At 33.7% G+C, this 25,534-nt stretch overlaps 1 protein-coding gene across 2 annotated transcripts in view; it reads right to left on the bottom strand.

Moving 5' to 3' along the window:
- HMCN1 (hemicentin 1) overlaps positions 1–25,534 on the bottom strand; it is a 478,149-nt gene that overhangs the window by 40,754 nt on the left and 411,861 nt on the right. For both annotated transcript variants that reach the window (XM_074308592.1, XM_074308593.1), the window contains exons 83-95: positions 23,942–24,155; positions 19,389–19,523; positions 17,613–17,803; positions 14,668–14,749; positions 13,748–14,017; positions 9,226–9,396; positions 8,930–9,100; positions 6,403–6,573; positions 5,809–5,979; positions 3,169–3,339; positions 2,413–2,583; positions 1,281–1,430; positions 639–776 (exon numbers count right to left, since the gene is read on the bottom strand). In XM_074308592.1, the coding sequence (XP_074164693.1) occupies positions 639–776; positions 1,281–1,430; positions 2,413–2,583; positions 3,169–3,339; positions 5,809–5,979; positions 6,403–6,573; positions 8,930–9,100; positions 9,226–9,396; positions 13,748–14,017; positions 14,668–14,749; positions 17,613–17,803; positions 19,389–19,523; positions 23,942–24,155 (2,206 nt within the window). The remainder of the gene's footprint in view (positions 1–638; positions 777–1,280; positions 1,431–2,412; positions 2,584–3,168; positions 3,340–5,808; positions 5,980–6,402; positions 6,574–8,929; positions 9,101–9,225; positions 9,397–13,747; positions 14,018–14,667; positions 14,750–17,612; positions 17,804–19,388; positions 19,524–23,941; positions 24,156–25,534) is intronic.

Here is a 25,534-nt window from a genome sequence, read left to right as displayed (position 1 = left end):
ACTTTGCCTTCTGAGTGTGCCTTTTGTTCAAGGACCTGCCTTATGTTTGAAGAAGTTCACCACCAGAAAGTTTCACTCCCAATCCATCTGTGGTAGATACATTTTCCACACCCCTAAGCACCATGAAATCTTTAGAAATATTAAAGGTAGTACCATAAGTATCCATTGAATTGAACTGAATTATTTCTTTGTTTCTAGATACTTAACAAAGAACTTCATTATCACTACTGGTAAACTCCATAGGAAATAAACCTATTATTAAAGTAGACTCATTATCATAAATTAGGTCAGATTGCCTTCCTATCGGAGATTTAAAATTCATTCTGACAACTTATGACCATGATACAATTCAATAAACTTTTAAAAAATTGTATACTGTATGCAAAGTACTTTGTTCCACACTTGGGATAAAAAGTCAAAAAAAATACCATGTAATTTAGAAACAATGGATTTAGTATAGATCTAGCTTCAATACAATTTTCACTGGAAACAAATAATTCTTTTTAATTATTCCTTATGATAGATTGAATCAATCATTTTGAAATTCAATCATCAAAAATGTAACATATAACATGTTTTATTTAATTCACTCAGCAATATCTTATATTGAGAGATGTTTGAGTTCAGCTGTAACTAACCAGTTGCAAATTCCACTTGTGTTTCTCTTTTGAAGACAGCATTAGTGAGGGTAAAACCATTGACAGCTTCTCCTATTTCTTTTGCTGTTGTCCAATAAATGGGATTCAGGATAGAAACTATCTTCCTCATTGCAGGACCTTAGGAAATAAAGTATGTACAATAAATAAGCCAAACATTTATTAGGTCTTTTTTTCCCCCAGTAATATAACTCAAGACTATGAATCATTAGGAACCAGAGTTCTTAAATACTTACAGATTCCTAAATACAAATTGTATCACTCTTTTGAAGACTATGTAGTGAGGATATTCTTACTAGACTAGGGAAAACAGGAATCAATATAATATATTTCTTAAAAGCCAACTGAAGAAACTAGTAAGGACCTGCTGTCTTGAAATTCTGTATAGCTCAGGGAGTAACTTTTAAAACTTTTGACACTTCAGGGGAATTTCTTAAGAAAATAATTTAATATACCATGAAGTATGTCTGAAAATCTACAAATAAATAAAACCAATTTTCCAGTCTTAGTGGAGGACAGGGATAATCTTAATGAAAGCAAGCAGGGTTCAGAGAGTACTCTCTGGAGCAAATTTGCAAATGTTTTTAGAACCTATTTTCAACTTGAATGAGCAAAGAAACTTACCAAGACTGCGAGGCACATTGGTAATTTTGGCTTGTATTACTCTAGTGTCAGAATGAGGGCTATCTATCACTGTGGCATTGAGGAAAGCAATTCCAAATTCAACATCATTAATATTTCCAATAACACTTCCTCTGGCCTGCTGTGGCCCACCTGTTGGGGAAAGGAGTTGAAGAAAAACATCCGTAGATGAGAAAACAATTGCATCAACAGTATGGAAGAAAAGAAGTATATTGTTTTCAGACACAAGCATTCTAGAGAGGCAGATAAAGAATAACTATGCTATCAAGAAGACCTGACTTCAAGTACCATCTGTGCCACATACTGATTGGTATCTCTCTGGGTACCCTTAACTTCTTGGTGACACAAGCAGCTATCCTATACTTTAGATTGCAGATTGGATGGGTAAAGGGAATATCCTTCCTCAGAGTACCCTACACTGATGAAATCAGGTTGAAGACCCTGCACACCCAGAGTCATATCAGAATTTGAAAAACAGGAATAAAGCCAATGTCCAAGCTTGTTAGCTTCATCTAAGAGCTCGCATTTTCAGAGAAATCTGGAGGATCTCCTTAGCAATTTTTCTTCATTTATCATTTTAAATTTTAAATGACATTGCATCTTGGTCTTGAGGTTACAATTAAGAATGAGGGAAAAGCATTTGACAACTCAAATGAAAAAGAAAGTTCTTTAACACAGTCAGGAACTAAACTTTACTACATGTTACTTATTTTATTTTATTTTATTTTATTTTATTTTATTTTATTTTGAGGCTGAGGTTAAGTGACTTGCCCAGGGTCACACAGCTAGGAAGTGTCAAATTTGAACTCGGGTCCTCCTGAATTCAGGGCTGGTTGTCTATCCACTGTGCCACCTAGCTGCCCCCTACAACCTATATTTTAGATGAGGATGAATTTCAGAAATTATTGGCCAACATATTTGGCTAATAAGTACCTAGAGATGGTATTTGAACCCAGATCTTCTGTCTCCCAATACAGTGCTCTTTCCACTATATATAGCATAACAGTTCAAAGGAAGAATAAATTCACAATTAAGCCTTGTGTGGCAGGAGGACAAGTTACAAGACTTAGTTATGAAAATAACACTGATTTGTGAATCTTATTAACTTCCCTACCTGGACATGTTTGTATATTGCATCTGGAAAGCTGAGTAGCATCTCCTGGACAAGGGCGTCCACCTTTGGATGGAGCTGGATTATTACAAAGGCGTTTCCGAGTTTTTTCTCCTCCTCCACAGGAAGTAGAACACCTGCTCCAAGTCTGCCAGTTTCCCCAATTTCCATCCACTGTATGTGTGCAAAATAATGAGTATTTATCTACATTTATATGGCTCTTTTCAGTTACAGAGGACTTTAGATACATCATTTCTTTTCTGATAATGTATCAGAATAAAACAAATGGTCAGTGTTATTTGTGGTAATTCAACTGAGCTAGTTTTTATTGTGCAATTTTAAGAACAATTAGGTCTATCTTCAGATATCACAAATTTAATGACAGCTATTATATAGACTCGGAAAATATAAGCTGAAAAGAAATAAAAAGCTTACTGGGTGGAGCACAACATAGCATTTTCACACTTTTTATTGTTGTTTGCTTGCATTTTTTTTCTTTCTAATTTGTTTCTTTTTTTGATCTAATTTTTCTTGTGTAGCAAGATAATTGTATAAACATGTATATATGTGTGTGTATACATATATTATATACATATATACTGAATTTGACATATATTTTAAACGTTTAACATATATGGTACTATTTGCTATCTAAGGGAGGGAGAAATTTGGAACACAAGGTTTTTACAAAGGAACAATGTTGAAAAATTATCCATGCATATGTTTTGAAAATAAAAAGTTTCAATAAAAAAAGCTTACCAGGGCACATGTCAATATTGCATCTCTGGATCTGAGAGTCTGCTCCAGCGCATGCCCTTCCACCATTGGCTGGATGAGGATTGTCACAAGTACGATATCTTCTCATTTGCCCTCCATTGCATGTCCTGCTACAAGTTCCCCAGCCACTCCATGGGCTCCAGCTACCATGAGCTGAAAACATAATGTTATTTGACATGAAGAAGAAAACTTTCTTCTAGTAAATACTGAAGTGTATTAAAACGATCATGGAAGTACTCATTAGGTTTAGCTGAGGTCCAAAATGGATATAAGGACCATCTTGAGAAATTTCATGAGATGTCTTCCAATGATTTTATAATAACAATCAGGATACCAGACACCAGCTGTTTTTAAGCCAAACTCACATATGTGGGCATTCATTTACTTTTGGCCTCTGCACTTCGGCTCTGTGACTAGAATGAAGCAAACAGATGCTCAATAATGCATTAATGACAAGTACTCTTTAAGTTGTCATGCATGTATTGTACATGATCTATACTAATATAATCTCTGCTAATACCAATCAAATAACATTTATCATATAATGTTTTCATTTAAAAATTTTTGAGTTTGCTATATAGACAAGGCATTGTAATAAGTACTATACTATCCTTGAAAAGATTAATCAACAGCCATTTAGGAAAAAACTCTCTTCTGTCCCTTCCTCATTCTCTTCTGTCCCTTCCTCATCCTCATCTGTCTGAAGCATCCCAATCTAAACCTGCCTGCCTCTTCTACTGTGTCTTCTGAAATTTCCATTCTATAGCAAACAAATTTCCTTTTATCTTGGACCTTTTTTATACTCTTTACTAACCTTGAAGGGATACCTGTTTTTCTGTCTCCCCCCTACCTTCCACCTGGGCTGACTTTGCATTCCTGGATATTTTCTCTAGTACTAACTGTATCGACTCTCATTCTCCTCAGTATACTACACTGGAAAAGGAGTAAAACAACTCCTTGTTCTCCATTATCACTTACGATATTCTACCTTTCCTTCCTTCATTCAGTAGTCTTTTTTTGAAATCCATAATTAAAATTTTCTGTGCAATCAAAATATTATCCTTTTGCCTCCTTTCTTAAGGAGTTTAGTGTCTGCATCACTAACTTCATCTCTTTCTCAACCCCTGTCCTTAGAAAACTTAAATTTCATTTCTTCAGGTTTCTTAAATCTTTTAACTACTCTTGTCTACTGGTCAAGTACCACATCTTGCCAATCCCCACAAGTGTTCCACTTCTTTAATTAGAAAGCCAGACATTTCTCTACTTGACCATAATATCCTGTGATTATTCCTCTCCCTATGTTTTTCACTTAATTTTCTTTGCTATCATAGACTCTTATTCCCTTCAACCTTCAGTACTTTCTCAAGCCATCACCTTGATTCTTCATTCTTTCTTCAACATAAGGAAAGCAATTAACTATTTTAATTTTATGCTCTTAAATTCATTGTCTTTCTAAAATCATTTTCATGTTTCCTTTTGCCAAACTTCACTCATAACTGAATCTTATCATTCATGAACTGCCAAACAAAGTTAGGGGAAATCTCATAACCTTTCTGCCTGGAATGGTTTCAGATAAACCAGAAGATTTTTATGAACTGATGCAAAATGAAATGAATAGAATGAGAATATTATAATAACAACAATATTTGTAAAGACAAACAACTGTGAAAGACTTAGAAATTCTAATCAATATATAACCAACCACAATTTCAAAGAATTCATGATGAAATACCCAACGCACCATCAAACTCCAAATATAGAGGCAATGGGTTTAGAGTGCAGACTGAAGTTTTTGTTGTTTTGGACATAGCCAATGCAGGAATTTGTTTTGTTTGTATGTCTTTGTAACAAATTTTAATTTTCTTGTTTTCTCAATTGGGTTGGGGAGTGGTGACAGGAGGTGGAAAGGAGATAATTTGCACTTGAAAATAAAATAAAATTTCATTAAAAAAAAAGATAAACAGTGAGGCAGCATGGTACAGTCTAAAGAATGCTAAATTTGGAACCAGATGAAGTAGGTTTAAAGTCTGGATATGACCCTCACCACTTGTGTGATTCTGGACCACCTCACTTAATGCCATGGGCATCAGTTTCCTCTTTTGTAAAATTTAGGGGTTGAACTACATGACCTCTGAATTCCTTTCATTGCCTCTACATCTATAATTCCATGAATTACACAGAGGTGGAGGTGAAGAGAAGATACTTCTTATAGAAGAAATACTGTAGGACACATTAGGAAAACATCTAGAAGGCCAATTTTATTAGAATGCAGTAATGAAAGGGAGTTATAGGAGATAAAGCTGGAACAGACACAGGTGAGGGGGCCTTGCATACCAGGTGAAAGAATTTGCATTTTATTTAGTAGGAAACGTAAATTTTTTTTCATTAGACTGGGAGAGTGTGTGCAACAATCTGAAATGTACTTAAATAAGATAAATTTGTCACTAAAAGGGGGAAAACAAAGAGAAAATTTCAATGGACAATTTTCTAATGTATTGAAGGCAAAATAATTTGATCCAAGTAAAAATAATTTGTACAGTCATGCAAACAATAGGATGGATTTAAGTATATATAGGAAGAAAATAAACATGAAGGAGAGCATTCACTACTTCCTATACTCACTTGGACAAGGATCGCTATTACAGAAGTCAATCTGGACATCATTTCCTTCACATCTGTGTCCTCCATACTCAGGGGCTGGATCAGAACAATCCCTTGTTCTCTGTCTGGAACCTCCTCCACAGGATACACTACAGGCACTCCAACTGGCCCAGGGAGCCCATTTGCCATCCACTGGAAAAACATACAAGACCTTATGCTATCTGTAAAGATGATCAGTGCTATTAGAGAGGCACATAATTGGGAAGTATTGTTTTAAGGGATCCCAATTTGGACATACATAGCCAAAAAGGTGAGATTTAATAGCATGCTGGATTTGCAGTTAAGAGGACTCAGTTCAAATTCTGCCTCTAACATTTTATACCAGCTATATAACTAGCTTATATAACTACAAGTCTCTCAACCACTCTCAGCCTCAATTCATTCACATGGAATATAGTGATACCAGAAATACTGATTTCATAGTATATAAGACTACAAGAAATAATGCACATAAAATATTTTCAAATCTTGATGTGCTATACAAATGTCAATTTTCATGAGTCATTATCTTTTTATTTTTTAAAGGCATTCTAAAGAGTATTTTTTGTAACATACCTGGACAGGGTCTTTCATTACAAACTTGCATTTGTGTTTCTGCTCCATCACAGTAGGCTCCATCAAATGATGGAGGAGGATTATTACATAATCTCACTCTTGTCTGAGTGCCTTTTCCACAACTTTCGCTACATGATCCCCAGGGCAGCCAAGTGCTCCATGCTCCTTGAACTGAGAACATACCAATGATCACAGTCATGTTTTTCTATGTTTAAAAAAATTCAACAAATTTGTTCATACAAATACAAAATAATATATACACACACCAAAGGCCTAAAATCATTGATTTTCTTTGGAATTAAAAACAAAGAAATATCTTCTTTTTCATCTCAGTTTTATATGAGAACTTCTTGGTATATAAATTTTGAAATTCTGTGGTAGACATGATGCCAAAAAATGATTTAAATAAGAAACATCCAGTCAAACATTATTTAGTAATCTTTAAACATCATCATGGAATTTTAAACTTAATTTGGTCAAGCTGGTGTATGCAGGCACAGTCCGAATGCTTACAACATCACCAGGCAATTTGTTCTCTCCATTACTGCCAGGGTGATGGAGAGCAGTTGGGAGAAAGTGACAGTAACTACAGAGGGTGACCTTGTTAAATGAAGTAGAGGTCAAAGTAGATTTTTCAGGAAGGAAAATTTAGGTGGAAATTTGAGGAGGTTCTTTGTGTTAGAGAGCTGTTTTAATACCACAAGAATTAGCATTTGCATTCACAATAAAATGATTATTTCCTTAGCAGTAACTCTTCTAAAATATTTTTCTACATTACATAACATTCTTGAATTAAATATCCTGAATTAGACTCTAACCCATTTCCTAAACAACAGCAATAACTGACCAAAAGTTTCCAATGACATGTATTAATGTTTTCCTTTTGGTATCTTTAATACATGACATTAGTGGACTACATGAGTGGGAGAACATCATATACCCTGTCAGGTGGATGGATGCACAAGGTTGGGAATCAGAGTTACTGTTTATTCTATGTAAGTAATTGAGAATTGAATGCCTCTTGTTGGTGACAGGCCAAATGTCAATATTACGAGGGCTTCCATGATCCTTGGCTCATTCAGTATTTCCATATGGAATGGTGGTACTGACACAGTTACTCTAAACATCTTAATCAATATCTAGGTGAAAATATTATACTAGGGCTGTAATATTGCAGATGAAAAATATAGATAATCAACTGATTGTTAACATGTAGATAACTGTTAATATGTTCATAGCTTGATATATCACCCTTTTTTATTCTAGGGAAATTTTTATTCCTGTAGCCAGTTCATGTTAGAGCATCCTCTCCTTTAAACAATGCTGAAGCCACACTGATAAAAAACTTTTCCAGTTTTCTTTTTCTGTCACTTCATGCTTTGGTCATTATAATATTGCCTTGTGGGTCACAGCTTCCCAAATGATAGTAGTTGTACTTTTGGTTGACTTCTGACTGAAAATTTTAGAGGAACACATTAAAAAAATTTAGCATATTTTATCTTAGACTTTTACTTCAATACTTGTTTTTATTTTTTGCAGATGACTAATGTTCATCATATAGGAATTACGATTTCTATATAATATTGAAATATTATACTAAGTTCGGAGGTATGGGTAGTTCCGGAATCTTCCCAGATGCTGGAATTAATCTTTACTTCTTGCATCTATGATTCTCTTATACAGGCAGATTAGTGGGTGAATGTCAGAGAAACATAGATTACCTCTGATATTAGCTTATAAGCTCCTTAGAACAACAGTATGCCATCTTTATTTCCTACTGTATCCAGTACCCATTACTCTGTGCATAGTGAGTAATTAATATAAACTTGCTGAATGAATTTATTAATTATAATATTAGAGGAAAGCAAGAGTTTTAGTTCTAGGGCTCATTATTCCTTTCTCTGTTCTTACTTCAGGTGATCTCAGATGTTGTTTTTGTGTTTCACTTTTCTTATTGGTAAAATGGTAGACCAGAATATCTTTGAGCTGCCTTTCAGCACTAGACTTCTTCGATGCTACAAGAATCTATTCTCAAATTTATTTTATCAACTTTGTAAAAGAAAACAAATCTTTGGGCTCTCTTTTCAGTTGAAATATTTTTATGTTACTTATAGCAAAACCCAAACTTTTACAATCCTATAGGCTATAGAATGAATGAACCCAAGATTGGTTATAAGAAAATGTATTTGTGAAAAGGAAGGAAATAATGACAAAGAACAGTGTGTTCCTATTTTAGAGAAACATCCAAACATAATGGAGAGTCACTCTTGGATGCAGGAAGATATGGAGTTACATCTGATTTTTGAAATTTAGCATAGTGCATGGTACAAAGTTGGCACTTAATAAATGCTTGTTGACTTAATTTGGCTTGAAACATTTTGACTGTGAGACCATGGATAAATTAGTCAGGAAAAGATGCTGATCAACATCAGTGAAGACATTTTCAACATTGAAAGTACCTCTAATTCATGAAATAGATTCTATCCATATTGAACAGATATTTTAATGTTACTGTGCATATTCTTACCTGGACAAGGTTTAGTGTTACACATGAATATGTCCACAGCATTTCCTTCACATGGCTTTCCATTATGCTGAGCTGGAGGATTATTACAAGTTCTGGTCCTGGTTCGGTTTCCTTGTCCACAAGTCCTTGTACACTCTTCCCAAGAGCTCCATTCTGACCAGTTGCCATCCACTAAATAAGGATGAAACTTTTCACCATCAAGTTTGTTTCAATTTAAGCTTTAGGGAAGGCTATAAACATGTCTAAGGTGTGAGAATCTGAAAAATATGGATCTAGCAGTGATTATTAAAATCTACCTGGGCAAGGTTTGCTTTGACAGTTGCGCATTTCTGAATCTGGGCCTTGGCAAGGCTTCCCACCATTGGCTGGAAAGGGGTTACTGCACTGACGAATCCTTTTCTGAACACCTTGACCACAGGTGACACTACAAGGTCTCCATTCAAACCACTCTGAAAATCCACCATGCACTGAAAAGAAATCCAGCTAGAGTCAATATGAATTCAGTGACTCAATTAAAAACAAGTAATTATGAAAGGCTCTGAGAGACATACAAAAATAAGATCAAATAATAAGAGAGTTCATAGGGGAAAAACACTTTTTGCCCTGAGGGAATTGGAAGAAAGCTTTATAACATCTGACATAGCCAACAGATGATTGGTAGGTGTCAGTAATGGAAATTGGTTGGAGGGTAGAGACACTAATGTCTCTGTACCCATCCTATCATATTTTTCTATGGTCTTTCTTCATTAAAAAATACACCAAAAAGTTGATTTATTTTAGTTTGACTCATTAGATATTTTCCAACAACCATCTAAACAAATTACCTTACAAAGTACATTCTCCACAAATTAATTGGTATCTCTACTTTTTTCCAAAGACTCTTACCTTTGTTCTAAATTTCATTCCTCATTGCAACTCTTCTGGGAAACTTGGTCTCCTTTCTTATATCCCTTTCCATTAGTTGCTTTAAATCTTTAAATTTTCACAGTATATTTTTTCTACCTTAAATCTTCTTCCCTTGATCATCTTTCTCAATGTTCCCTCAAGATGCTATCCTATTTTTTTTTTTTTTGCTTACTATCACTACAAAATATCTCAAACTAGTGGCTAACATCAATTTCCCCTATTTCTCACTTCTTTCCTCATCTTTGCTCATTTTACCCCTTGTAATCTGGCTTCCATAATCTTTGCCCAACTGAAATTATACTCTCAGAAGTCTGAATTGATATTGCAGAATGAAAGTTCACATTTTAAGTAGAAAACAGATGATCTGGAACATGTCCAGAGGTCATAAATTCTGAGCAAAACAGAACTCACATTATGTGAAAAAATACTAAAAGAACTGAGGATATTTAACTTAGAGAAGAAAAATGTTGTGGGAATATATTACTACTTTTAAATATTTGAATGAGAATCATATTCAAGAAGATTTGTTTTGTATATCCAATGATCAGTAATAGGATCAATAAGTAGGAATTACAGAAAGATCTTAACAATGTAAAGAGCTTTTAAAATTTTACGAAGACAATTTTATTTATCTCAAGTGGATCCTTGTGAGGTAAAATAAGTTCCTTTTCATTCTGGGTTTTAAATCATCTTCTGAACAATTATTATATGAGACTGTTGTAGAGAGCACTTATATTTTGGGAAGGGATTGAATAGATGATTTTTAAAATCCCTTCCAACTTTAAGAGTCTGTGATTCTCTATTCTGAAGAAACTAATTGCAATGTAGAAATAGTTGCAATAATAATTCCACTATAAAAAGCAGTTATTTCCATATACCTCCAAGTCTCAAAATTCAGACTTCTACAAGATAGAAAGCCTACTAGGAAAATCTAGTCCCTTTAAGATGCTATTAATAACTCCAATTTAATCTGGAAGAAAAAATTGTATGTATATATCTGTGTACATGTTGTCTCCCATTGTGGAGTATGAGCTGCTTTTTCCTTTTTTTATGTACCCAGTGCTTAGCACAATCGTTGGCATATAGTGAGAATTTAATGAATGTTTGTTGACTGGCTTGAACTGTGCAATGATTACATAGGACATTAAATTTAAAACAATAAAAGGATGATAACTTATCCTAGGATCATTTCTATCCGTATCTCATTAAACAAGATGAATTTTTTTTTACTATAGTAACAACAACAATAAGAGGACTAGCAGGAGAAATTAAACTCGTGGGTAAAGAATGAAATATTTATCATCTCTATCATCCTGTTTCTGGATTTGTCCAGAAGATATTTTCAGTTAGACTACAGAAGATTAGCTTGCCTCCCAGTATTCATTTAATTACAAAAAAACCAAAAACAATCATTTTAGTCACCTGAATAGCTTTCTCCAGAATATGCAATATACAAAGATAATAGGATAGTGATTTGTCCTCATAGTGTTTATTTCAAACCCCATAAAAACACAAGAATGAGGTAATACTAATAACAATGAAAACATAATAATAACTGACATTTATAACATAATACTTTTAAGTTCCTAAAATGCATCATATCATCTGATCCTCACAACAACCATGTAAATGCTTTTATTTTGCTCATTTTTCTAGTAAAGCTCAGTGAAATGGTAAATTGGCTGTGGTCACATAGCTAGTTAAGTGTCAGAGGAGGCACTAATCTCAGGCCTCAAGATAATGCCAGGGATCTAATAAATACTTAATAAATGCTTGTTGACCTGTGACTCTTCTTGTTCTCAGGCCATAACTAAAAATAGACATATTCTCGCTAATTATAATATAAAATAATAGAACACAATATTTATGTAATCAAGGCATACACAGTAGTGCAAAATCAAATATGTTAAAAGGAAAGAACATTGCAACGAGACTTGAAGTCCAGATCATCCTCTGATACATTCTAGGTTGATGGAATTGATCAAATCTCCTGACCTTTCTGAATTCATCGTCTTTATTTAGAAAATGGGGGCGGGATTGGATTTGTAATTAACGATCTTCAAGAAAGCAGTTTAAGCAGAATCCATCATTTGAAAGAGATGAGGAAGTAGAAACTGCATATTTTTCTAGAATTCTGTCAGTTCAAGTGGTGAGAGACAGCAGTTTAAAGGGATCATTTACAGTAAATGCTTTATACTTTGTTTTTAGGATGAGGAATATCTAAAAATGTTTTCAGGCCAAGGGGAAGGAACTAACTAGAAGCAAAGGAGAGGCTGAAAACACAAATACAAGAGGCTGTTTAACAAATACAGCAAGCTTCCAGCACAGTGGAGATAGCTTGGTCTTAAAAGGGTTATTTCTCAGAGACGGAAAAATGGGAGGAAGGATAAGCAAGGATGAAGAAGTTTTCAATTAGGAATAAACCCATAGGCTTTATATTTGCAATAAGTAGTCAGTATGATCACTTTATATAAAAAGGGAATAGAGTTAAAACTATAAACATTTACATATATACATATAAATTATATATATTATTATAAAGTGTATAGAGTTAAAACTATCAAAATTTATGGATTTTTATTAGGCGAGCTATCATGTAATTTAAGTGTAGGTAGATGATCAAGTTAGATAACACAGTTATATAGTTACATATATAGTTATATAGTTACATAACCACACTAATTCAGTGTTTGGGATTCTGATTTTATGTCCCGTTAGAGGGTGCAGACTTATCATAGACCCTAATCTTAAAGAAGACATGTAAATTTCTTGAGGTACTTTTTGATCTAGTAAGAGGCTGATTAAGGATGAATAATTATGTCTCAGAAATTGGAGGCTATTAGATTAGCCAAAATTTTTGTGGTCAGGAGATACCATTATGTACTGACACTATAAAAAGGGTTCTTTAGGGCAGAATTATCTCTTGGTTGAATGAATAGTTGGAAAGATCCTGACAAAAAGTACCATGAAGCTAAGAGAAGGACAGAGGGGAAAAAAGAATCAGTCACTTGCTATTTATTGTTATTTATTACATTTTACATGCACTCTGCCAGTTTTTTTTCTCTGAAATTATATATCTGCTCTGTATATAACTTATATATTTATTTATTAATGTACTGTGTCTTCATTTGAATGAAAGCTTCTTGAGATAAGGAAATTTTATTTATTTATTTATTTTTGGTATCACCACTTTAACATGATTATTTAGAAAGTTAAAAAAAATTAGTTTTTTGAAAAGATGGACTGCAAGCCTGAGTCTGATGATCAGTTAGCAAATCAATATTTTATTCAAGAGTGAAATAACTGATTTCAGAAAATGGGGTTCATTGAGTTGATACTATATAGCCAAAATACATTCACTTTAGAATTTCTAAATGTTAGTTCAATCCTATATAAATATGAATTAGGAATTAAGCTCTTGGCTTATAAAACGGTACCAACAACATTGGACCTATCTTATTACAATAAAGAGGCAGAAAAATATGATAGGTAGGTGACCTTAATATTTTGTTACAAACTTTGGGTACATCACTAATGGATGGCTTCTGATACTTACTAGCTGTGTGACTTTGGGCAAGCCATTTAATTGTTCTGAGCCTCAGTTTCTGCATCTGTAAAATAGAGATAATAGTACCTGTAGTACCTACCTCACAGGGTTGTTGTGAAGGTTAAGTGAGATAATGTGTAAAAAATACTTTGAAATGCTTAAACCATAAATGCCAGCTAGTATTATTCTCTGTGGCCATATTTTTCTCATATTGTAAAAGGGATATTTACCATTATTGTTCTACTCTAATTTTGTGATTCTACTGAAATCTAGAAGTACTTTCAGTAAAAAGAAAATAAGACTCAGGTTTTTGCTTAAATTTCCTTAGACTTTGTAAGCTAACATTCAACTTTTTGGTTGCTTACCTTGGACAGTGACAGGTACTCTGACAAGGACTGAGCCCATCAAGTTTCTAGCCACACATTCATAATCAGAGGTATCTTCTTTCTGAGCTACAGCAATCTTCAAGGAGTTGTTGGACAGCAGAGTAACTCGATCATCCCAGAGGAGAGGACGTCCTTGCCGAGACCATTCAATGGTTGGTGGAGGCTCTCCAATGGCTTGGCAATTCAGCACAATTGTGCTGCCAGCATCAGTAATAGTCTCCATTGGCTCAATAGTGATAATTGGAGGACCTGATGAGAAATACACAGAGAAATGTCTCTCTCTCTCTCCATATATACATACATACATACATACACACACATACATGCTAACTGACCCTCAAAAATACTTTTGCTATCATATGACCACAGATAACAGTAAACTTTCATAGCCTTTCTATGAATGATGACAATAACATATGATCTTTTTTTTCTCCTTTAAGTATTCCAGTTCAGTTTAGCAAATGTAATTCAATTAAATTATACAAATATTTATTGAGTCCCTACTATGTACTCAGTGGTATCCTAGAATTATGGAAAATACAGATAAATATATTATTGTTTACTTTTTCATATAGCATAGAATTTAGGACTAAAAAAAAATCATCTAGTTCAATTGCCTCTTCTTATGAGGAAAGTGTTCTATGCTGATAAAGTGACTTGTTTAAGGATATTCAGGTACCAAGTAGCACAGTACTATGCTTTGTATAATTCCAAATCCAGCTCTCTGCCTCATAACACACATGATAATAGGTTTTAAAAGGATCATTAAGCAATAATCAAGACCTTGCTAATTTAAACACACTCTAGTGGCCAACATTAAAAAAACTATTTGGCTAAAGAAGCAGGAAAATTCTAGGTAACGTTTCTTGATGTAAATGACATTCAATTTTGTGGCTTACTCTGAAGTGTTAAAGTCATGCTGCGCTCCACCACACCAGCATCATTTGTAGCTATACATTTATAGTCACCTGCATCTTCATTCTATGGAGAAAAACGATTTTGCAAAGATATGATTTAGGTCATGATTTTTTCATGACACATTAGTATTGATGAGATGGTATTGATTAGAGCAAACATTTAAGAGAAGGAAAGTACCTTTAATTTAATCTTAGAAAATACAAAACTTCTTTAGACCCATTTTGTTTTTTAATAACCACTTGTCCTTTCTCATAGAGCATGTTGTTATTAAATACAAAAAATAGCAACATTTTGGGGGTATTCATTTGCTACAGTTAAGGTGTCTATTCTCAATACTACCTTAAAGATATTCTTTATCAAATAAAGAGAACATTTTTTTTAACCAAACATCTACCATTGGTAGGTGGTTAAAAATTAAAATAAATGGTAAGCAAAAAGTCTTAGTGGGTTAAATAAGATTTGGGAAACCCTTGAGTTGAGGCTAGGAAAGAAAACTTGATTTTACAGACAATTGTGGGATATTGAAGGCTTTGGAAGAAAAGATGATATGAAAAGAGGGAAGATTTAGGAAGATTAATATGTTAGTGATAGAGGAAAGATGGGGTGGGGAAAACAGGAAAAAAAAGGAAGGTATTGAAATTCTTAGTGGGGTAATAAAACTCTTGTTCAAGAATGTGAACAAGGGCCTAGTATAGTGGCGTTGGAAATAGAAAGAAAGGAATAAGTATGAAAAATAATATGAAGGAAAAATTGACAGAATTTAATGACTAATAAAATATGGGAGGCACAAAAAAGAATCACAAATAATTCTGAGTTTTAAAGTCCTGGAGAAAGATAGTAAGAGAATTAGGGAAGTTTAGGTGAGGGAAAAAGAAAAGATTTAAATTTAGACATATTAATGATGGTGGTGACAGTGTGATATTTCTTTGAAAAGCTCAAACAAGTTATTGCAAATATAGTTTGGGTATTCTGGAGAGACATTAGGGCTCAAAATAATTTGAGATACTGAAGAGGTGATGGGCATGAATATAACCTTTGACAGAATATAGCGGACAAAGCAGAGCTTTGAGATAAATGTTCATTTTTATATAGAAATGTTAAGGGAAAACAAAGCAAAGAATAATCTATAGAAAGAAATTGCAGAAAAGTCAGATAATAAGGATGAGCATTGAATTTAGTGATCAGGAACCTATATTTTTGTTGAATCTATATGTAAGTGATCCTTGAAAACATCCTGAAGTGCTTTATGAAACGTGAGCCAATAAATTACTGGCATATATATTAACAGAGAATTTGCTAGAAGAATGGGCCACAGATCTGGTACTAGGAGTGAAAGAATTTAAAGAATAGCTGAATTTATGTTAAAAGTCTTTGGGATAAAAATGTTTATGGCAGCTCTTTTTGTTGTAGCTAGAAACTGGAAGTTGAATGGATGTCCATCAATTGGACAATGGTTGGGTAAATTGTGGTATATGAAGGTTATGGAATATTATTGCTCTGTAAGAAATGACCAGCAGGAGGAATACAGAGAGGCTTGGAGAGACTTACATCAACTGATGCTGAGTGAAATGAGCAGAACCAGAAGATCACTATACACTTCAACAACAATACTGTATGAGGATGTATTCTGATGGAAGTGGAAATCTTCAACATAAAGAAGATCCAACTCACTTCCAGTTGATCAATGATGGACAGAAATAACTATACCCAGAGAAGGAACACTGGGAAGCGAATGTAAATTGTTAGCACTACTGTCTATCTACCCAGGTTACTTATACCTTCGGAAGCTAATAATTAATGTGCAACAAGAAAATGGTATTTACACACATATATTGTATCTAGGTTATATTGTAACACATGTAAAATGTATGGGATTACCTGCCATCGGGGGGAGGGAGTGGAGGGAGGGAGGGGATAATTTGGAAAAATGAATAAAAAAAAAAGAATGTGAAAATAGATTTTACATATAATTGGGAAAAATATTATTAAAATAAAAAGTCTTTGGGATAGTCTAATTGAGCAAAATTATCCTATATTAAAACCTATGTCATGGAGCCCATCCTGCAAGATCACATAAATCTTGAAACTCACACCTAGTCATTATACCTGGTCCCCAGGGTCTCTTCCTTCCTTCAGAAAGTATAGTGTAGAAAGCTAATATTTCCATACAGATTGTCCATTTTTGGGTGCCTGGCAAACCATTTCTTCATTTTTCCATCCAACTGTATTCCTCTGTGCCAGGACCTTCCTGACCTCTTCAAGCTACTTTTTTATGTGTTATCTTTCACCATTAGATTGTGAACTCCTCAAAAGCACTGTCTGTTACCTTTCTTTGTACAGCCAGAGCTTACCACAGTGTCGGGCACATAGTAGGCTTTTAAATTTTTTTTTTAAATTAATTTTATAATTATAATTTTTTGACAGTACACATGCATGGGTAATTTTTTTTTCGCAGCATTATCCCTTGTACTCACTTCTGTTCCGAATTTTCCCCTCCTTCCCTTTACCCCCTCCCCTAGATGACAGGCAATCCCATACATGTTAAATGTGTTATAGTATATCCTAGATACAATATATGTGTGCAGAACCGAATTTCTTGTTGCACAGGAAGAATTGGATTCAGAAGGTAAAAGTAACTTCGGAAGAAAGACAATAGTGTAAACAGTTTACACTCAATTCCCTGTGTTCCTTCTCTGGGTGTAGCTGATTCTATCCATCATTGATCAACTGGAACTGAATTAGATCTTCTCACAAAGTAGGCTTTTAATTAAAGTGGACTGACTGAGTCTCAATGTTGCAGACTGATCCTATGATCTTTTATTTGCTTGATGAGTTGAACATAGCATTCATGTTTAATGATTTAAAATTAGCACTTAGGAAAAAGTTTCTGATTAAGTATTCACAAATAAGCATTGATATGACTTACTACAGTGCCGTAGATGGCCAGAGAACCATTGCTGAGCTGTCGGATCCTATTGCTTATCTGTACTCCAACTCCACTTCTACTCCATTGTATTGTTGGTGGGGGATCACCGTTAACTTCACAATTCAGGATCACATTACCTCCAAGGGGCTCAATCCAATTAGAGTGATAGTCCCCTTTGAAAACCGGAGGTTCTGAGAGGAAGATACATGAACATAAGACAAATATTTAAAGCTAAATGCAAAGAAAAATAATTCTAGGCAATGTCTACCCAATACAAAGTAAGCAATGTTTTGACTATTATTTTGTTTATTGAACAAATTAGCTGTCCAGCTTAAAAAAAATCCATGTTGGAAGCTTCTTGAATCTTCCAGATTGCAATAGCTAATAATCAACTTAACTATATAACTGACAAACATCTATTTTGATTTTCTGGTTTGTTTAAAAAAAAAAAAAAGAAAGAAAGAAAGAAAAAAAGAAAGGTTATATAACATAGGTAGCAAATAATCTGTTTACATATTTTATTTGCTATTTAATGCCTAAACTCTTTTTTTTTTTTTTTTTTTTTTTTTTTGAGGCTGGGGTTAAGTGACTTGCCCAGGGTCACACAGCTAGGAAGTGTTAAGTGTCTGAGACCAGATTTGAACTCGGGTCCTCCTGAATTCAGGGCTGGTGCTCTATCCACTGCGTCACCTAGCTGCCCCCAAGGCCTAAACTCTTAAACTTTTATTTTGTCTCTAAAGAAGACAAAGCTATGAGATAAAAATGACTGGATAAACAAATTGACAATATTGTAGGCTTTAGACAGTACAGTAACACTCTAGTTAGCTGGATCTTTTAAGCAATTTGCACCTCTTTGGAATGGGCACAGAATACTCTAAGAACCATTGTGTAAAGCCTTTACACAAAAGAAAAATATCTTTATTTTTACTTTGAAGAATATTTTATATGCTAATTATAATCACCAAGATATAGTTAGATGGCATAGGGGCTAGAGGGCTGGATTTGAACTTAGGGAAATCTGAGTTCCAATTATAATTAGGTCATTTATTAGCTGTGGGACCCTGGCATATCACTTAATCTCTTTCTATCTTAATCAACTTTTTCATCTGGAAATGGGGATAATAATAGTTCCTATTTCCCAGGATTGTTATGAGGATTAAATAAGGAAAATTTTTGAGATCTAAAAATATTATATAAATATTTATCATTATTTTAAATAAGGGCCGGGGAATCAGTTTTGGAGGATATGGCAAGTAGAAAGTCAAGTAAAATACTATATTATGTATGCAAGTTATAACATTACAAATTTTCTTTTTCTCTTAAAGAATATTTTCAATAAATGATTCTACCTGTGCATTTTAAAATATAGAAAAATATAGTTTTGATGTAGAGAAAGAAAATTAATCAGTCTTCTGTCTAGGTTTAATTTGTAAGCTAAAAAGGGATGACAAATTCAGACATATCTAACAAACATCCACCCATCCATCCATCCATATATATATGTACTGTAGGTGTATGTGCATGTATAAAATTACTGTTTCTTTAAAGCTGATTTCTCTACAATTTTTAACAAATAACCAGCAGACTACTTCTTAGTTTCATGTCAGTTGTATTCTTAGCCTTTTCAACTTAGTAGGATGTAGTAGACCTTGAGCTCTGCTGGTACATGTCCAAAGAACCCAGCACCATCATAGCCATAAGAGGAGAATATTGCTAAGTAATGTGAATGCTCCTTTTAAAGGTAATACATAGTACCTCTATAGTACTTACACCTACCTTTCACATATACAAATCCAATAGCCTTGACAAAACCAACTTTGTTTTCTGCTGTACATACGTAAGTGCCAGAGTCTTCCTTTGATACTCTTTCAATAATTAGTTCACTATGTCCATTTACACTGTCAAATTGTGCTGAAGAGAAAAATTAAGAAATTGAACAAATGTCTTTACAAATATTACAAATAAAGTATTAAGCAATTATTTATGAAAGCTAAATATATTATAGATCTAGGGTTAGATATGTAATAATAACAGATATAATAATTTGATAATATTATATATATATATATATATATGAAATATACTTCCTTAAAAGCACAATACAAATTTTATCTCATTTGATCTTTCCAACTCTGGAAGGTGGGTACTATTATTATCCCCATTTATAGATGAGGAATCCAAGGCCAACAGAGGTGAAATCACTTGTCCAGGGTCACACAAATTGTTGTAGCTGAGACCAGAATTGATTTAGAGTTTTTTTTTTTTTAATTCCAGTTCCAATATTCTACCTATTGGGCCACCTCATTGTCTCATTTATGGAGCAATGGTAAGATAATGAAAAAGTTTCTATGAGTATGTTGAAGATTTTCACAGGTTTCTTCTCTTTGCTTTTTAGTGTCTTTATAAGTATTTTTCCTCTAGAGAAATGGAAAAAACAAACAAACCAGCAAAAGCAAATAAAAGAGAGAAGCTTCTAAAATTAAAACTAATACCATTTAGAAAATTGTTTTGCATTTCCAGTATACTTTTTGTTCCTGGAATTTCCCTAAAAGTTGACTAAAGATCACTGTTTCATCAGCATTTAGAGACCTGGCTTGGAAGTTAGAAAAACTAAATTCCAGTCTTACCTCTGACTAATACTGGCTATATGAGCATTGGCAAGTAGTGCCATAGACAATTTCCCAAGGCTCTAAGTTGCAGAAAAAGTAACAACCTGAAATGGGGGGGGGGTTTCCTTATTCAGGAATTATATTAATGAAATCTCAGGTCAAGTTCCTATCTATTTTCTTTGTTTATTATGAGTTTAAATACCCAAAAAAGGATATTTTCATATCATAGAATTTCAAAGGAATGTACTTTAAAATATGTTTTCAAGATGTTATTTTCAAAGCCTTTTTCCTTCTGAATTTCCACTTTCTCCCTTTCAGTTTATATACATACATACATACATATATATATATGTATATATCGTGTGTGTGTGTGTGTGTGTGTATCACTGTTATTGATCTTACACACTTATCCTGTTCCTCAGTTTAAAAATAGAGGGGGAAAAACACCTTTGTTACAAATAAGCATAATCAAGTAAAACAAATCTACATAGCAACTATTTTTCACAAAACGTATGTCTCTTTCATTTTGAGTCCATTGTGCCTTTCATTAGGGATGAATACCATGCTTGAATCATAGATTCTCTAGGAATGTGATTAATCTTTGCTTTGACCAAAGTTCTTAAATATTTCAAAGGCATTTGAATTATTGAATAAATTGTTCACCTGGTTCTGCTCACTTCACTTTATATCATTCAATAAACATTTATTAAGCATCTATTATACTACAGGCACTGTGCTAAGTGTTGCAAATACAAAGAAAGGTTAAAATAAAAAAAAAAATCCTGGTTTTCAAAGAGTTCATAATCGAATGAGGGAGTTAACATGCAAACAACGATGTACAAAAAACCCTATATATATATGTGTGTGTGTGTGTTTGTAATGTGTATATATGATATGATATGATAATTGAATCACTGAGCATTGATGATATCAAGTAAAATAGTATAGAGAAAAGGGTTCAAGATGAAAGCTGAAGAATGTCCATGTTTAGTAAGCATGACTTTGAAGAGAAAATAGTAAATAAGAACGAGATGGAGGAGTCAGGTAAGAAGAAAATCAGAAGAGAGTAATATCAGAAAAACCCAGTGAGAAGCAATTATCAAAAAGAATACGATAATCAACAACATGAACAACTTCAGGGAAGTCAAGAATGATGAGAGTTGAGAAAAGGTCATTAGCTCTGGCAATAAAGAGAATGCTAGTAGTAACTTTGGAGAGAGAATTGCATTGAATGATGAGGTTGAAAGCTAGACTGTGGAAAGTTAAGATAATAAGAAAAAATGAGAGGAAAGGAAATGGAGCCTTTCTAAATAGCCTTCTCAAGAAGTTTGGCCATAAAAGGGAAGAGGTATATGGAACCATAGCTACTGAGGATGAATGGATCAAGTGACTTTTTCAGAGGATAGTGTAGATACATATTTGTAGGCAGCAGGGAAGCAACTAGTAAGTATAGATTTTTGAAGATAAGGATGGGATGGGATCATTTGTACATGTAGAGGGATTTGCTTTGGCAAGAAGGGCCATTACATCATATAAGATGGATGAAGGAAGAGATAATGGCAGAAGACATTTGAGATGAGGATAAAAGGAGGAGGGAGAACTTTAGTTTTTCTGATGATGTATGAGTTGAATTAAATTCAGCTAAGAGGGTAGATACTGTAGGAAGCTTGAGAATGGAAAAAAAGATTTGGAAGAATTGCTGTGGTGAATGGGATAATGACTTAATTCAGGAGGATTTAATAGGACTCATCTAGTCTCATATATGGCAGAAGTAAGATAGAAGAGTTGGTCATGGAAAGTGAATAGATTGAGCAACTGAATGGCTAGGTATTGAACACTTCCTCAAGCCTTTCCGACTGATCTATCCTTCATTTAGCCTCTAACAGGATTTTCCTAAATGTACTGTCCTATTCATAAACTCCAGTGGCTCCCTGTCACCTCCAGGATCTAGCATATAATACTCTAATTAATGTGCAAAAATCTTCAGGTCTCAAATCCCAAATCCCATATTCTTCAAGAAGCATTTCTTAACCCTTCTTAATTTTAATGCCTTCCTTCTTTTAATTATTTCCTATTTATCCTGTCGATATCTTATTTGTACATATTTGTTTGTTATTCTCTCTTTGATTAGATTGTGAGCTCCTTGAAGGGTAGGAATAATCTTTTCTTCTTTTTGTATCCCTAGCACTTAGCTTATTGTCTGTCACAAAACAGGCACCTTTATGTCTACTGACTTATGGAATTTCCCATTTTATCTTTATTTCAAAATTCAGAAACGTGACAGAAACTCCCATTTTAATTAAAAGAATTTGGCAGATTTGAAAAGAGAAAGGTTAAGCATCTTTCAGCTTTATGGTGATATGATTATTTATTTTATAACATCTGGGACTATATTTACTCTGCACTCCCAAATGATGACACAAATATTTGTGGAGTAATTACATGTTTTGGACCAGGTCAGAAGTAAATACCCTCAGTTCTTAACAAATGCTTACTGATTGATTTGATCAATCAGCATCTTTCATACACCATGCACACTACTCTAGGCATAGGAGATACAAAAACAAAAAACTGAAATAATTGTTTTTTAAGAAATTTAAATTACATTTTGAGTGAAAAATAGACTATGTAAAATATATAAAGAAAAATATAAAATAAGTGCTAAGTGTTAACAGAAGGCAATCAGGAGGTAGGTCAGTATAAAGTCAGGACAAAGAAAAGTTTCCTGTACATACATCTTGAAGAAAGTTAAAGATTCTGTGAGGTGGATCTAAAGAAGGAGTGTACCACATGGAGAATGACCAAGGCAAAAATATGGAAATGGGAGAAAAAATGCTTGTGTATGGGGAATAGATAAAAAGGTAGTTTGGCTGAACTGCAACATTCAGGAAGGGAGATAATGTATAATGAAGTTAGAAAGACAGATTTGTAAAAGCCTTTAAAAGCCTTACAGAAATCATCTAGCCTAATTTCTAACTAAAGCATGAATATTATCTATGACATCCTCAATGAGAGGATTGATTCTCCAGAGTTATTTTTTTTCAAACATACTCGACTTCAAGAAAGATTAAGCCTTAAATGTCAGTGACAAAACAGTGTTCCAATTTTTTTTCAGATGGAGTTATTTTTGTGGTATGGAAATGCAATATAATTGTCACAACAAGGAAAAGAAAGCTCCAAATATTAAATAGTGTTTTTCATATGTCATCAAAATCTTAAAGGTTCTAAATATAAAATATTGTTGTTCATGTGTCATCAAAAGCTAAAATGTTGATAAAGAAGCAGACTAGAATGGAAGTTTTACATAGTTCTTTAATGAAAACATGCCCTTTATTGTTTCTGAGGCACTGCTCATTTTTGTTTTGTTTTGTTTTCCTCACTGGGCAATTTCAGGGAGGAATTTATTTCCCAATGTTCATTTGTACTTGCTTTTAAAACAAACCTCAAAGAATTTTCTGGGGGCACTTAACCTCACTTCAGTGGGGCTGCATTAATAAATCAGAAGTGAATTTTAGGATGTGATGCCAGTTCTCTATCCATTATACTTTACTAATTCAGTAAAATCTTTACACTGAATTTTGTGCAAACATGTATTCTGGTTCTTGCTTAAATATTCCTAAATTAGGGTGGAAAAAGGAATGGAGAAGAAGGCTGTGTAAGTACCTTTGAGTGATAAGGTGAAATTTAAATTTTTTTTGTTTTCATAAATATATCACTTACCTGGGATAATATTGTTGTTAAAGGTCCATGTCAACTTGGGCAGTGGAAGGCCAGTGGCTCTGCAGCTCAACCTCAGCTCATCCCCTTTATTTAAAGATATGTCTCCAGGAAGTTCCGTAAATGTAGGTAGAACATACACAGTCAGGGTGATAGTATGTGTGTCCTCACCTGCTGCATTATTAGCAACACAGGTGTAACTGCCAGAATCCTCAGGCTTAAAGAAAAAAAAATGCTTTCAAGCATCTGTGGCATTGTATAGCAATTATAAAGCTGCTTAAATTTCTGCAAGTTCATTGATGATCATCTTTTTTTGCCCCTGAAAATTACTACCTAGTGAAAAAATGACTAAGAAAAATACAAACTAGAACATATCATATACAACTATACAAATAATTCTTACAATAATTCTGTATTATAAAATTTTCTTAGCTACAATAAATACCTAAGAATGATTTTTTTTACACTATCTGTACAAAAGATTGGGAAATCTGAGTATTCTGAGACTTCTGGTAGTCAGTACATCAGATTTTTAGGAGAAGATTGAATCCTGGAGCTGTGAGGAAAAGGGGGCATTATTGTGGGAAGGCAAATGTGACTAACTGCAATGCAGGGATATACTACTGACTAGAGAGGATTTTAGAATAAGCTCTCTAAGAGCTCTCCCATTTTTCTCATATTAGAATTCTAAGATGGGAACTTAAAGCCAAAAGATTTTAAAGTGACTGAGAAAGACTGCAAAAGATATCAGATGAGCCCTACTGAGTAACAGAAGAAAAAAATGAAATTGAAATATGAGCCTTTGTCAAACAATAGATATTTTTTAAAGGGCATGCATAGTTATCGTGGACTAATTAAATTTATTTTATTATCCTGTGAACTAGCTTTTTGAGTGAAAACTGAGGCCTTAAAGAACAACAGATTTTCTGAAAGTGAAACACTAAAAGAAAAAAGAATCCAATTATATTTACTACAACCATATCCAAACTTTATTGGACTTTTACCAGTCCTCATCCTTTTTTAATTTTCTGAAGAATTTGACACATTTATCCCTCCCTCCTGGATTCTCTTCAAAAGATTTCTATCAGTATTATTTGCTGGATGATCATCCAGGCCTTACCTTTTATGTATGGGTGACTCCCTACAGTTTTATCCCCTTTTTTGTTGATCTTGACTTCCTGTGGGTTCAGTTAAAATTTTTAGCCAGATGAAATCCCCATCTGTATAGTTCATCTCTCTATTAAGCTTCAGTAAATGCCTTTGAAATGTTCTTATATATCCTAAGGGCATCTCAAACTCAAATTCTAAAACAGAACTCATCTTTTGCCCTGAATCCAACCTTCCTTCAGATTCTCTTGTTTCAATTGAAGGCACTACCTTTCCCTTAGGTCACCTAGGTTTACAACTTGGGAGTAATCTTGATTTTTCATTCTTCCTTTTTCTTCCCCATTTACAATCAGTGATCAGTTTTTTTTAAATTCTATTTTTAAAACATCTCTTGCATCTATCTCTTCTTCACTCACATGGATATTACCCTATTTCAGATGTTTCTCATCTTTATATTGGATTATTGCTATAGCCTTCTATTTTTCTTTC

This window comes from Sminthopsis crassicaudata, chromosome 4, assembly GCF_048593235.1.
Source record: "Sminthopsis crassicaudata isolate SCR6 chromosome 4, ASM4859323v1, whole genome shotgun sequence".
NCBI classification, from domain to species: domain Eukaryota; kingdom Metazoa; phylum Chordata; class Mammalia; order Dasyuromorphia; family Dasyuridae; genus Sminthopsis; species Sminthopsis crassicaudata.
Note: the sequence above shows the minus strand (reverse complement) of the source record. Positions and strands in the feature narration are given on the sequence as shown.